Source organism: Curcuma longa, chromosome 5 (genome assembly GCF_044706935.1).
Source record: "Curcuma longa cultivar G26 ecotype Majalengka, Jawa Barat chromosome 5, ITB_CL_G26_1.1, whole genome shotgun sequence".
In the NCBI taxonomy this organism is placed as follows: Eukaryota; Viridiplantae; Streptophyta; class Magnoliopsida; order Zingiberales; family Zingiberaceae; genus Curcuma; species Curcuma longa.
The window spans coordinates 7,407,052-7,421,520 of record NC_133865.1 but is presented as its reverse complement, the minus strand read 5'-3'; the positions used below and the strand labels follow the sequence as shown (position 1 = coordinate 7,421,520).

At 44.4% G+C, this 14,469-nt stretch overlaps 2 protein-coding genes and 1 pseudogene across 2 annotated transcripts; 1 reads left to right on the top strand and 2 right to left on the bottom strand.

The window, feature by feature from the left end:
• The first annotated feature begins 4,444 nt into the window (after window positions 1–4,444).
• LOC141829596 (putative polyamine transporter At3g13620) lies at window positions 4,445–6,477 on the top strand. The gene is made up of 2 exons (XM_074717105.1): window positions 4,445–5,405; window positions 5,728–6,477. Exons 1-2 carry the CDS (start codon window positions 4,469–4,471, stop codon window positions 6,303–6,305), a joined length of 1,515 nt encoding a protein of 504 aa, XP_074573206.1. The 5' UTR covers window positions 4,445–4,468; the 3' UTR covers window positions 6,306–6,477.
• Window positions 6,478–6,606: 129 nt separating this feature from the next.
• Window positions 6,607–10,060, bottom strand: LOC141829597 (uncharacterized). The gene is made up of 12 exons (XM_074717107.1): window positions 9,983–10,060; window positions 9,855–9,899; window positions 9,670–9,768; window positions 9,192–9,302; window positions 8,633–8,807; window positions 8,467–8,523; window positions 7,393–7,529; window positions 7,243–7,302; window positions 7,092–7,169; window positions 6,923–6,994; window positions 6,778–6,837; window positions 6,607–6,675 (listed from the first exon to the last, which is right to left on the bottom strand). The coding sequence occupies exons 1-12, from the start codon at window positions 10,058–10,060 to the stop codon at window positions 6,607–6,609; spliced, it is 1,041 nt and encodes a 346-aa protein (XP_074573208.1).
• Window positions 10,061–10,435: 375 nt separating this feature from the next.
• Window positions 10,436–12,940, bottom strand: LOC141829595 (putative myosin-binding protein 5; annotated as a pseudogene).
• Window positions 12,941–14,469: the final 1,529 nt, after the last annotated feature.

Here is a 14,469-nt window from a genome sequence, read left to right as displayed (position 1 = left end):
CCCACTTGGACTTTTCTTTGCCAAGACTACCCACTTGGACTTTTCTTTTGCCAAGACTACCCTTGGACTTTCCTTTTGCCAAGACTACGCTTGGACTTTCCTGCAAACTTGCATCACACATGTTAGATCAATAAGAATTGCCTAACTTTAAACATGGTTTAGCTCAAACATTGAAACAGACTCAATGCACTTGTGCAGGGAAGGCATGAGGCTGTGGGATTGAAGGCCAGGTACAAGAGAAGCTGAAATGTGATTTTTCAGCTTCACCAGTCGACTGCTCATAAATCAGATGTACACAGAGAAATCAGTCGAGCCAGAGGAAGACAGGAGTCGACTGAGGCAGTCGACTGGTGTTATGGTGAGTCGAACTGTTGCCAGTCGACTGATCTTGGAACAGTCGACTGTGATTCGGACGTTGAGAAAATTGGCAAGCATTTAATGCGCTTTAATGCGAGATTTTGTTGCCGATTAAAGGCATCAGTCGACTGGCCCTGCCAGCAGTCGACTGATGTTGCAGAAATTATAAAGAAGCCTGTACCATCTCTGTGAAAATTGTAATTTTTTTTTGTTTGTTATATGGAATAACAAATACAATCCATGTAAAATGTGTGTTTACAGATTCTAGAAAAATTTAGGAATTAGACTAGTTGATCTTTTTGGACATAAATGCATCACGGGTGGTGGCTATGATCTTCAATATGTTTAGTGTGTTCATAAACACTAGACTATTTATAATACAGATCATTATTTGATTGTCAGTTGTCCACATCATCTTAGAAGTTGTGTATGATTGTTCTATACATCATCTTGTTTTTTTCATGTTACCAAGTTGTCGCTTAGGTAAATACACATTATATAGCTTTCACTTACTTGAAACCTCATCATTTTCTGCTTAACCTAGAGAAGCTTACATGTAGTATGGATTAATAGTGTACTTTGCCGTGGCATACAATCTGACTATAATATCTCTTCTTGCTGGTTTATCAAATTCGATTGCTCCCAAAAGGATGCAAGGGTGAGATGTAAACCTGCTATTTGTAGGAGCAACCTGCCCATAATTTGAAGGTTCATTGATTTCCAAACAGGAAAACTTTTACTAGAGCACTCTTTAGATACACAGAAATCTTTGCCTTCAAATTATCATGACTTGAAGCCTTAAGGAATTGATGTCCATGCTCTCAAGAGTATAGTGTGAGGTTGTTCAATTTTCAACAAGTCTTTTGCACCTTTCTAGATCAATCAATGGCTCCTTCTGTCTGTACATTAATTTGACATTTGAATCTATAAGGATATCAATTGGCTTAACTTCCAATATCTCAGTTTTCTTGAGCATATCAAATACATATTTTTGCAGGGAGATGTAAATGTCTTCCTACCTATATGCTAAGAAAATATCTCAATTCACTTAGAAACTGGGTTGGAAGTATAGATGAAAATAGGCTTTTAGCCTCGTCATCAATCATCACTAGTTTGATGATAGCATACACAACAATAAGGTGAATACACTTTTCCAGCAAGAGAGATAAGATAAAATAGTGAATGATCGAAGACATTTCTGATCATTTTTAAGTTGAAGGAGAGCAAAGCTAAATTTATCAAATCATGCTTTAAAAGATTGCTTTAGACGTCCAGAAATTATTTCAATTTGTATATCATACTACTCTCCTTTTAAGCAAGAAACTATTGAGGATTTGTATTTATACTTCTTCTCTTAGGTATGTAAGAGCCTTGTCCTTTAATTAGAATATGAGAACCATTAGTTATAGAAATAAGTGCTAAGGTGGAAAGATGAAGAGCATAAAATAATTTGTGATTACCTATCATGCGCGAGGATGCATTTGAATCAAGTAGTTAGGGAGCCTTAGATTTTACCATGAAAGCAGAATTAGAATAGAAATGGAGGTGGTGGTAGACACGTGATCAACCGGAGGAGTTCCAGAGTAACTAACTACATGTTGTTAATGCTGCTATAGTATTAAGCCGTTGGTGTTGTATTGTTTTGTGCAGCATGTGCTGTAGATGATTGTTCAATGGGAGAGAAGAATTCCTTCTTTCAGCAGAAACATGAGGGAGAGTTGGATCTACCTGTTAGGAGGTGGAGAAGAACAAGGTGAAGAAGAATGGGGAGGAGGGGTAGGTTCCACAGTAAAGGGAAGAGGCATCCTTGTTAGGGGAAGGACAAAGGAAGAGATTTCTTTGTTGTTATATGAAATAGGAAATTGGATAGGAAAACACAAGACCGAGTAACCTATTCTTTATAACAATCACTAGTTCCTCTCTTATTTATTCCAACATCCTAAACTTTTTAAACTATCATGTTCTTAGTTTGATAGATCTAAAAAATAAATCTTATATATTACCGTAGAGAGCATCTTTCTTCTCTTAAAGCTGATGTACTAATTTTGCAGGAGCTAATAGATCACAGGAATGGATCAGACGAGGCAAGTTGTTTTTTCCCCCCTGAACTACTTGAAAGGAAGAGAAGGGCTATTGGATTGATTCTTGTGAATTATGCAGATTGTTAGGACGGCAAAGAAAGGAGATCTCCTTGGAGAGATGGGTGTTCTTTGTTATAGACCACAGTTTGTGACCGTGCGAACAAAGTCATTGTGCCAGCTGCTGCGATTAAACCGGACTGTGTTCCTTGGTATTGTTCAGTCGAATGTTGCGGATGGAACGACAATCATCAGTAACCTGCTGCAGGTACATCACTTCTACCCTTGAGAAAATACTTTTATCCATTAACGATCTTGTCTATTACAGTACTTGAAAGAGCATCAGGATGATCCTATGATGGAAGGGCTCCAGAGAGAGATTGAAAACATGCTGATTCGGGGTAGATTGGACTTGCCCGTAACGCTATGCTGTGCCATACTCAGAGGAGACGACTTCTTGCTCCATCAACTTCTAAGACGAGGCTTGGACCCGAATGAATCGGATAACAATGGACACACAACACTGGTTGCCATTCTATACTCGTGTGGATTTCAAGGATCTCTAATCTGGAACGAGTAACTCTAATTCCACTTTATTTCTTTTTGATATATGTTCGTAGCATATAGCAGCTTCGAAAGGAAGCCTGCATTGTGTTAGTCTCTTGCTGGATTATAATGCAGATCCCAACAGCAGAGGTGGGTGCAGTGCAAACTTGTCCTTGAGCTTTAAGCTCTGCGCTTATATATGTATTTGGTAATGGCGTGCAGATTCTGAGGGGAGCGTTCTCTTGTGGGAGGCCATACTCGGTAAGCGTGAGGAAGTGGCGAAACTGCTGAGAGACAACGGGGCGGAGCTGTCGGCCGGCGACATGGGCCACTTTGCGTGCACCGCCGCAGAACAGAGCGACCTTGATGTTCTCGAAGCTTTCGTCCGTTATGAAGGGGACGTGACGGCGGCGAAGAGGGACGGCACCACGGCGCTCCACCGCGCCGTCCGCGATGGGAATCTGGCCGCGGTGGACTTCCTGCTCCGCCACGGGGGGAACGTGGTCGTCGGCGCTGGTGAGTAGGAAGACCACGTTCCCCCCGTGGCGGAGCAGGAAGTCCACCGCGGCCAGATTCCCATCGCGGACGGCGCGGTGGAGCGCCGTGGTGCCGTCCCTCTTCGCCGCCGTCACGTCCCCTTCATAACGGACGAAAGCTTCGAGAACGTCAAGGTCGCTCTGTTCTGCGGCGGTGCACGCAAAGTGGCCCATGTCGCCAGCTGACAGCTCCGCCCCGTTGTCTCTCAGCAGTTTCGCCACTTCCTCGCACTTACCGAGTATGGCCTCCCACAAGGGAACGACGACGCTCCCCTCAGAATCTGCACGCCATTACCAAATACATATATAAGCGCAGAGCTTAAAGCTCAAAGACAAGTTTGCACTGCACCCACCTCTGCTGTTGTAGATACATGTTTTTGCATTATAATCCAGCAAGAGACTAACACAATGCAGGCTTCCTTTTTCAAGCTGCTATATGCTACGAACATATATCAAAAAGAAATAAAGTGGAATTAGAATTACTCGTTCCAGAAGAATTGAATACCTAATTATTGAAATCCACACGAGTACAGAATGCCAACCAGTGCTGTGTGTCCATTGTTATCCGATTCATTCGGGTCCAAGCCTCGTCTTAGAAGTTGATGGCCGAAAGAGTAATTTCTTGGACTAGTCTGTATTCGGACAAACGTTGTATTAAAAAGGTCAAAAGAAGTGAACTGATTTATTTATTTTAAAAGAGAGACGAGTATTATTTGTATTTTTAAATTTTGTTAGAATAAGTGCCACGTGATGAGATTAGATGAACCAATGGCGTCGTTGGATCACGCGCATTGCAATTTTGCCGTGAATAATTATATCCTCACAATTAATAAATTATCCTCCTTTCTGTCGCCATTTGACTTGTTTACGGCAGGTTAAAAAAGCATGTGATCAATACCTTCCTCCACCTTGATTCCAATTCCATTAATTGCGTTCAGTCTTCCCTTCGCCATGGCTCCGGAGACCCAACGACAGTCCCATAAGAGTGATGCCGGAGACGGAGGCAGAGGCGGCGCTTTTCAATCTAACAAATCTCCGGAAAAGATGGAGTCGCCTATCGATGTCGGAGAACCCCTCGCGCCGCCCAGATCCTCCGCCCGCACCGCCGCCGCCGGCGGCAATCCAAACAAATTGACTCTTGTCCCCCTCATCTTCCTCATCTACTTCGAGGTCGCCGGAGGGCCCTACGGATCTGAGCCGGCAGTGCAGGCCGCGGGAGCGCTCTACGCCCTGCTCGGCTTCCTCATCTTCCCCTTCATCTGGAGCATCCCGGAGTCGCTGGTCACCGCCGAGCTGGCCACCGCCATCCCCGGTAACGGCGGCTTCGTCCTCTGGGCCGCTCGCGCCTTTGGCCCCTTCTGCGGATCCCTAATGGGCACCTGGAAGTTCCTCTGCGGCGTCATCAACAGCGCCGCCTTCCCGGCGCTCTGCGTCGAGTACCTCGCCAAGGCGGTGCCGGCCGTCGGCGACGGCCGGCCGCGGTACGCGACGCTGGCGGGGATGAACCTGGCGCTCTCCTTCCTCAACTACACCGGACTGACCATCGTGGGGTACGCCGCGGTGGCGCTGGGCGCGGCGTCGCTGGCGCCGTTCGTGGTGATGACGGCGATCGCGGTGCCGCGGATCCGCCCGCGGCGGTGGCTGGTTAGAGGGAGGGACAACGACTGGCGCCTCTTCTTCAACACGCTGTTCTGGAACCTCAACTTCTGGGACAGCGCGAGCACCATGGCCGGCGAGGTGGAGCGCCCGGAGCGGACCTTCCCGACCGCCCTGCTCGCGGCGGGGCTGATGACGGCGATCGGGTACCTCCTCCCACTGATGGCCGGCATCGGGGCGGTGAACGCCCCGCAGGAGGCGTGGGGCGGCGGCTACTACGCCGACCTGGCAGGTAAACAAACGATCGCCGGCTTAATCACGCCACGTGATAAGCCCATTAGACCATTACCGAACCGCAGCGGAGTAGGCCGGTCCGGTTTTATTCGCACACGTGGATGGTTTCAATTGGCCATAAAGCTAGCTAATTTGGAAAGCTCATTGACTAGTGCAGCTTCCAAGTCAATTGGGTTTGTCCTTTTCCGGCAAATTTTCGTAGGGTTAATTATTGGAGAATCTTCGGACCCGATCGACGCGCCAAGAATATTATATTGATAGAATTTTTTAATTAAAAAAAATGGTGTTAGTTTACTTACCGGGTGATGGATTTGGTGCAGAGATGATCGCCGGGAGGTGGCTCTTACCGGGTGATGGATTTGGTGCAGAGATGATCGCTGGATCGAGGGTCGGGGCGGTGCTGTCGGCGGTGGGGCTGTACGAGGCGCAGCTGAGCTCGAGCGCGTTCCAGCTGCTGGGGATGGCGGACCTGGGCCTGCTGCCGCGCGCCTACGCCTCCCGAGCCAAGTGGTTCCGCACGCCCTGGGTCGGCATCCTCACCTCCTCCCTCATCACCCTCGCCCTCTCCTTCATGACCTTCAACGACATCATCAACTCCGCCAACTTCCTCTACGCCCTCGGCATGCTCATGGAGTTCGCCGCCTTCCTCTGGCTCCGCCGCAAGCAGCCCGGCCTCAAGCGCCCCTACCGCGTCCCTCTCTCTTTCCCCCTCCTCGTCCTCCTCTGCTTGGTCCCCTCCGCCTTCCTCCTCTTCGTCATGGCCATCGCCGGGTGGAAGGTGTACGCCCTCTGCGCCGGGATGACCGCCGGAGGGGTCGCCGTTTACTACCTCATGAATTTCTGTAAATCTAAGGCGTTCCTGAAATTCAGCGACGGAGAGGAGGCAATCAGCGTCTAAAGTAGAAAAATTGAATCATCGAATCTATACCTGTTACCTTGCTCTGCAACTGCAGATCATACATAGTGGGAGTAAATAGAAGATTCATGTTTGTTGAATCGTCACCTGGATATATCTGCAGCAAACTGCTGCATCTTGGATATGGTAAAATAAAATGTATAATTTTCTATCATTTGATTGCTGTTATGCATTTGATTGCCTGTCTACAAGCGAAATCAAGGAACAAAAACACAGATACTGAAGTTTCAAACATGTATATGAACGCGAGAACAAGATACTGAAACGCTCATGGCGAAGACCTTCAGTCTTCTGCTTCAGTAGTCGAGTTCATGCCGCCGACACGATGATGAATGGAAGCAGCATCCGGATCCTGTAGCAAAGTACCACAATAAGTTTTGATGTGATTGAAGATAGAAGAAAATTTGATCGAAGATGAGATCGTGCTCAACAGCATGTAGATCGTGACACTTGCTTTGTAGTGATTATCAATCATAGGTATATCTGAACTTGCTGTTCCTGGAGAACCACATGGCTGCATTATATAAAGCCAATAGGTTAGTCTAAAACAATGCGTTAAATAGCTATACTTGAGATTGAATAGAATTAAATAGTTATACAATGTGTTTGTCTGTGTTAATCATGTCACAAGTTTCTTGACTTCCTAGAGCTGGAAGTAACATTTCCTGATCCTGAAATGTGAAGAGAAGAAGAAACCTAAGTTGAAGATATAAAAAGAGAACAAAATTGGTTGATAGAATAATAACGAGCTAGGCTCATTTATCCAACCTGAGAAATCAATTTGAGTACAGGATCTTGAATCTTCCTAAGCACCACTTCCATTTTTCCAAGTTGAAGATGAAGCTTCTGATTCACTAAAAATTTAGATTAACACAAAGGAATGCTAAATAGAGGGTACAGCATGTAGGCTTTTGGTCACCTGCTTCTCCATGGTTAACCTTTGTATGTGTTCATCTTTCACCAACAAAGTTGTCTGGAGGTAATAACATCAAAGCAAACAGACAGCCATAGGCAATAAGTGAATCTAAAGATCAAATTCAGCATCAGCAGACAACTAGATTAGGGATATTTCTTCAATTTGTGGTTGAAATTTTCTGCTTAGTTTCTCAGCTTCAAGCTTTTCATTTAGATTGATAATGTCAGCATCTTTCCTTCGAAGTTCAAGCTGGTAATCGCAAAGCTTCTTTTCAAGGTACAAAATTTTCTCTGGACAGGTCAAAAAAAGGAAAGAATTGTTTAATATCCAAGTCACCAAAAGCAGTGGTAAAAATTCTCTCAGGATTAACATATTTTCAAAAGTAGGAAAAAAAAGAGAATTGCCTAAAATCTAAGTCAAGAAATCAGTGCATTAATGTAACTAATGCTGCATTGAATGGTTTATAGATCGGAAGTTCTATAATAAAAATCCGTCAACCCAATAGTATTTGATAAAATCAAATAACCAATCTCAAAAGTAACACAAATCCAGTTGCTGAAACCTATAGGATTATGGAAATTCTTACAGGATTTGGATTTGAATGCTGCATGAGTTGCTGACCTGGCCTTCTCTATAAGTATAAGAAATTAATATCTGGGACTTGTTAAATCAAATCCATGAGCTCCCAAAACTATCAAAATTGTTGAAACCTTGCTTACTCTCCAAACAAAATTTGTGCAAGAAATGGCACCTGAAAACGTAGACACAAGTCAAACTAGACTTGTTTAACCATCTCAAAAACCAAGAAAAGGATGACTAAAACTCTGTTTATACATCCTAGTATGCAACTGAGCCTACCCAATCTGCTTTGAGGTAAACATAGAGACATAAAAGAAGGGGGCATTCGCCTCTTAGTCATCTAGCATTGGTGTTGTTCTTCCCCACTATGTACCAGCCAACTTGATTTATCACAAATAAGAAAAGCTGGTAGGCCCTGGGATAATCTGGTAGTTGGAAACCAAACATAGAAAAATGATTCATTTGCTCCTAAGCATATGAAAAAGATAAATATCAAAGCAATAACATAATTAGTTATAGCGTTGCACTAAACTTGTATTTGCGAACAAATAGTATAAGTGAAGCACCCAAACTCATGGTTCAGTGAGAAAGATTTAAAATTACAACTATGAAAAAATAATAATAATAAAGAAGAAAGAAATTAATTACCAACAAAATCCTTTCCAAGGGTTGTGATTTGGTCTACTTTCCTCTTTAATCTATTGACTGAAAAGAATAAGTGCAACGATATGATTATGCAATTTAAAGTGCTTGACGAAGACAGGAACATTTCTAAATTACAGAGATGGAGAATATGGATTTGTAAGAAACAAACCTTCTTGTTCCTTTCCATTTACAGTATCTTCAACAGTATCTACAGCCTGCTTGACAGCAGCAGCTTCCTTCTCAATTGAGTCAAACAACTGAAATTGGGCATCCATCTTTTCTGTGAGGATCACAAGCTTTTTATCCCTCTTTTGAATACTTTGTTTCAGTTGATATATAGAATCCTACATTTCAATATCATAATCATCAAAAACTACCAATATTCTTCTAACAGAGGTGTGTAACAGGAACATGTTTTGAATATTAATAAACAAGTATGGCAACAAATAATTCACCAGGAAGAATTATGAAAAGTAATTTGGAATGGAACAGTTCGACTATAGCAGCCTTTAAAATACCATACTAATATTGATTTTGGTGATTTGAAACACTGGTTTTAGTTGTTACTCCAGGTCATGAAGGTTTATATGCAAGTTATAAAGGCCTCAGATTCATGAGCCCTCCTTCTAAGTAGTGGTAATCAAAGTGTTATTTACATCTTTAAATTTTTTTCACATTTTATTTATCTAATGCCCAATTCAAATAATAATGTTAGAGAATGAGCTCACATTGTAATTGTCTAGGAGAGCTTCCCTTGATGCAAGTAAGCCATTGATGATTTCTTTCAATTCTGTCTCTTTTTTCTCCAGCAAATTTTTCTCAGTCTCAAGATACTTTATCTGATAAAGGGAGGAACGAGTGAAATAATAACCTAAGGTCAGTGAGCAAACATCAGCTTGCAGTATTTTAAAAATAAGAATAACACTCAGCAGGAAGGCCAAATATATAAGAATTTAAACATTACTTGAATCTAAAAGGTACTATTTTCTGTTCAGTTATCTTCCTACGTACAACATAGGTCAAATTTTGCTGCATCTTCACGTTGTACCAACTGAAATCGATATATTAGTTTCTCAACCACTCACAAGAGAATCACATTGCCCTTTCCCCGTTCTGGCTATTCTTTAACACTATTTGCAACAAGCAGAAACATAAACCAAATTTCCACTAAACCATCAAAAGAAACTATGACAGTAGAGAATGTACCTTGCTATCAAGCCTGCAATGCGACTCCTCGAGGGACGCAATCTGCGCTTGCAAATTCTGCAACCTCTTCGTGTACTCCGCTTCGATTTGCTCCCGCCTCTACGGATTGAACCAGCGGACAACACATGTCGATCGTCTCAGTCTGAAATATCGCACCGGGCGAAAAGATTAAGGGAAGACAGAACCTGGATGGAAAGCTGGAGCTCCTCTCGTGCGGCCCGTTCGCCTTCCTAAGAAGAACGAAACCGAGGAGGAGAATGAGAAGCAAGAGGCAGACGATGGTGGGTAAGAAGGAAACGGCGATCTGACGTACTCTGACGTCTCGAATTTGGGCAACTAGCGCAAGGAGCTGAAGCTTGAACTTGGAGAGGGCGAGCAATTCCACCGCCATGGATCTGTTCCTTCTTCCCTCCAGCTTTCTTCCCCCGCCCGCACCGAAGGCCCGAAACTAGGGATAAACTTTTCATTTTCGCATCCAAATTTTTTATTAATTACAAGATTAAGCTATAAATTCCATGTGATCCCTCCCCTCGCCACTTGCCTCTTCGGTAACGAGGGCCAAAATGGAAATGTTCTGACATAGGAGGGTATTGTCTGACTTCGTCAGGATTCGATAAGTCTACTGCGTCGTAACCAACTCAGCTACCTCTCGAAACTTTTTGAATTTGAACTCAGTTATTTGGAGCAGGAGAGATCAAAATGTTTGTGTCGACTAAATAACGTACATTTGCACTAGTTCACTGTTGGTTGGTTCCCATGGCATAGTCAATGGCTATTAATACAAGATTGAACAAAACAAAAATGATCACGGAATTAATGGAAATGCGAGTGTAGATTCGCCAGGTTTACGCCGCAGGAATTCTCCTCAATTCCTGGAGCTGGCACGCCATTTCCTCCATTAACCTCGCTCCACCAGCTCCGTACCTCAGCGCGCTGACGGCGCGACTGAGGATCTCCTGCTCCGCATCCAGCGCGTTCAATCGATCGTTCAGCCTCGTAAGTTCGTCGGATTCGCGCGATCCGCATTCAAGCTTCGCCTGTAGATTCTTCAAGCATGACGAGATCTGAGCCTTCTCCTCCTCGAGACCTTCCACTAGATTCTGTAACTCTGTCTCATGGCGGGGTTCCTCTTCGGCCGGCTCCATGATTGTTTCTTCCCCGAACCCCTTCCGGCGACTCTCGAGCTCTGCTTCGAGGTCGAGCAGCTCTTTCTCTCGATCGGTGAGCAGGTCGTTGAGCTTGTGAATGGCTTCCTGGTCGTACTCCGCCTGCTCCTCCATCATCCGCAGGTACTGCAGCGCCTCCATCTGCATCCCGGCCTTTTCCTCCTGCAGGCGGTTGATCATCGCCATGGCTTCGTTCGCCGCCACCGCCGACGCGTTCCGCTCCTCCTCCAGCTCCTTGTACAGGGAGCTCATCGTCTTCCGGTCCAGCTCGATCTGCTGCCGCAGCCGCTCCACCGACGTCTCCACTTCCACGTCGGAGACGATGCACGCCTCGTCGTAGTTGTCCAGGCTCGAGTTGTTGCGCTCCATGGTCAGCCGCTTGGCGATGCTCTGCAACCCGGCGGAGCAGGAGGCGTCTAGCTCGCCCAGCCTGGGGCTGGAGATGATGTCGCTGTTCCACGGCAATTCCAGAGCTCGGAAGGATTTCTGGGACAGCCGTAGCTTGAATTCCTCCGGGGCCTTGCCGCCCACCAGTTCCGAGAATCTCGGCGACGTCATCAGCCCCTTCCTGGCCAGTGCGCCCCGGAAGCTGTCGCTTTGCTCGAGCCCGTTTTGGCGTGCCGTCGTCGGAGGATCGTTCGTGATTGTGCCCGTCGACGGAGACAAATTTCCAGACTCTAGAATTAGATGAAACTATAACAAGATCAATCAATCTGGGGGCGAAATAAAATATTAAATCAATTTTAACTGGAGCTCAATTACCTTGTCGAGGAGCCTGTTCGATCGTTCTCTCGGTTGACTCCACGGTTTTGACGTTGGGGTCGACGTTGTACCAGTTGATCCCTTCCAACTCTTGTGCAGCCACCGGCGGCTTCGTCTCGGAATCGAACAGCGACGGCGGAGTACTGAGGACGTCAGAAAAGCTAAGCTTCTCGGTCAGCAAATCCTCCACCTGCAGCTTCGTCCTTGAGGAAAACTCCTCCTCGACGTCTATAACGCCGTGCATCGGCGAGTATCCATCTTCGTTTTCGTCGTAGCCATCGTCGTCGTTGTCGTCGAACGGCATCTCTGACTCCGACGTGACCTTCAGTTCGCGGTAGCCGACGTGCGAGACGGGGTCGAAGGCATGCATCGCCGGTAGCTCCGAGCTCTTCCCCTGTTTCTTTCTTAACTGTGTCCGGCGTCCGGCCTGGGAGCCATTGACTCCGCCGCCGCAGTCCACTTTGACGATCTTTTTCTTTTTGGATTGAAGCACGTCTCGGCGTACGGCGAAGGGCTCTGCGCAGCAGGAGCAGAAACCGACGGAAGCCTGCCCGAGATCACCACCTCCGTCGAGCAAAGTGACGTCGCCGGGGTGATCTGCTTCGGAGGCGTTAAAGACTGGCAATTTGGGCTTCCGGTGAGCGGCGGAGGAGGAGGAGAGAGAGGCAGGCCTCGCAGGTGTTGCGGGAGCTGGCGAGGCGGTTGTGGGCGTGGCAGTAGACAAGGGCGGAAACCTCTAGCTTGTGGGAGTGGCAGAGTATGTGGCGGTAGAACCCCCGGCGCTCGCCGCCGAGGACGTGGTCGAGCCGGGAGCAGAAGAGGCAGGGGGCCGGCAGGCGGCAGGCGCGGGCTAATCTAGTGGCAGCGTACGACAGCACGGCGTTGACCAGTAAGATCGCGATCAGACACCACTCGGAGACAGCGGCGAGCAGCGCCGAGACGAAGCGGTCGGGCATCGCCATCGCCGCGTGGGGCGTCGTCTGCTGCCCTGCTTCTGTGGTTCCGGCCGCCATGTCCGCGACGATAACATAAACAACAAGGAAACCCTAATATCGAATCCGAGAAGAAGAACCTGCAGATTCTGCAAAGTCGCTTCAAACGCGACCGATCAAAGCATCAGAATTCAACCTTGAAAATTCAACAGCTGTTTACAGAGGCCAAAACAGGTATCCAATCATTGATCCAGAAGGTAATGAATTGCTGACCAATCAGAAATTAATTAGCAAGAATTAATGCTGAATTGAGGGGTCGAGGAGGATCAGAGCGATTACAGAAAACGGAAAACGAAAGAAAGAAAGAAAGAAAGAAAGAGGAGAAGACCGACTGCGTCTTCCTCTCTTTCTCCGCTCCTTTCGAAGAGGCTTGACTCATTTGTAGCTTCTGAAAGAGAAATCTTTGAGCGGAGAGAAAATAGGCATCCACTCACGAACGTGTCGCAGCGCGGGCTCGGCGCTGCATGGAGCGGTGGAGATCGGCCACGGCTTCCAAAGCAGTCGCGTCGATGTCCTCGTTTATAATTGGAGTAAATAAAGTTGTTGATTTAATCTGTTTTATATCTTTGAATTATTAGAGGGTAATCAATATCCCTTTATTATTTGCTCGTTGAAAAACACTTGCCTTGTTATTGATACAACTCTTAAATTCCACTAAACTCCTTTTGTTTCACTTTATTTTCTCTTGTAAATGTCACTTTATCTACTTGTCTCTCTTTCAAATCTAAGATATAGTTCTTTTGGGATTTTTTTTATTTTTATTTTTCTATATTTTTATGTATTAGATCTTTGTTATGTTATAGTGTGTTCGGAGCATAAACCTCATCACGGTGCTGTGACAATAGGAATCTGGCAATAGGATTCTACTTTGGATCAAAAAACGACAACGTCGATATTTTATCTTTGCTTTCTTCTCGTGATGCGACGTAGTCGATCTTGTTGGTAATAACATGCATTAAAGGATTTTTTGGGAATTATCCTGATGAAGTCCATCTGATGTTTAAATCATCATGAGCCCCAAAAGAACATAATAGCAAGATGAAATGAAGTAAAGAACTATAGTAAAAATAAATGATAATATATAATCCCTATACAGAGAGAAATTTAAGGGCAACGAATGCAACTTATGGATAAAAACTTAAGAGACGCATCTCACTAAAAGGCACCATGGTAACTACTGTGTCATTTCTTGTTAGTAATCATTGTATCTCTTCGCGTGTCGAGAGGTCAGGGACCACTCAATCGGTCAGGAGGTCGGCTTTGCTCTGCCAGTGTATCTGTTGACTTAGAGCCAGAGATGGATTTACATTAGGCCTGTCCTGGACTATAGCCCAGTCCAAAAAAATCATAAATGTTAAATCATTTACTTCAACTCCTACAACGAAATCAAATGTGCCACAGTAAAAATTTTGCATTCATTTATCCTTTGTCACATCATGTAAAAAGAAAGATTTTGCATTAATTATCCTATCTCAAATTGTCAATCAAAAGATATATTGTTTAAATTTAACTGAGTATTTTTAATATTATATTTTTATTATCATTTCATATTGTAAGTATCTTATGTAATTATTATTATTTTTAATTCAAAACATTTTCATTACTAAAAAAGATTTTTTCCCTTTTTATAATTATAATTTTTTATTATATTAATATAAAATTTTCTCTTTAGAAAACCTAATATATATATATATATATAAATTAATCTTTTGAGATAATTATATATTATAACTCCATTAATTTTAAGTTACATTTATACAATCAATTTCAATTAAATTTATCAAAAATAATTTTCTAATAAATATAAAATATAGATTAAAAAATATCAACTTGTCTTAACCAGAGTAAAATATAAAAAAAATAAGTAAGAAGGATTTAAT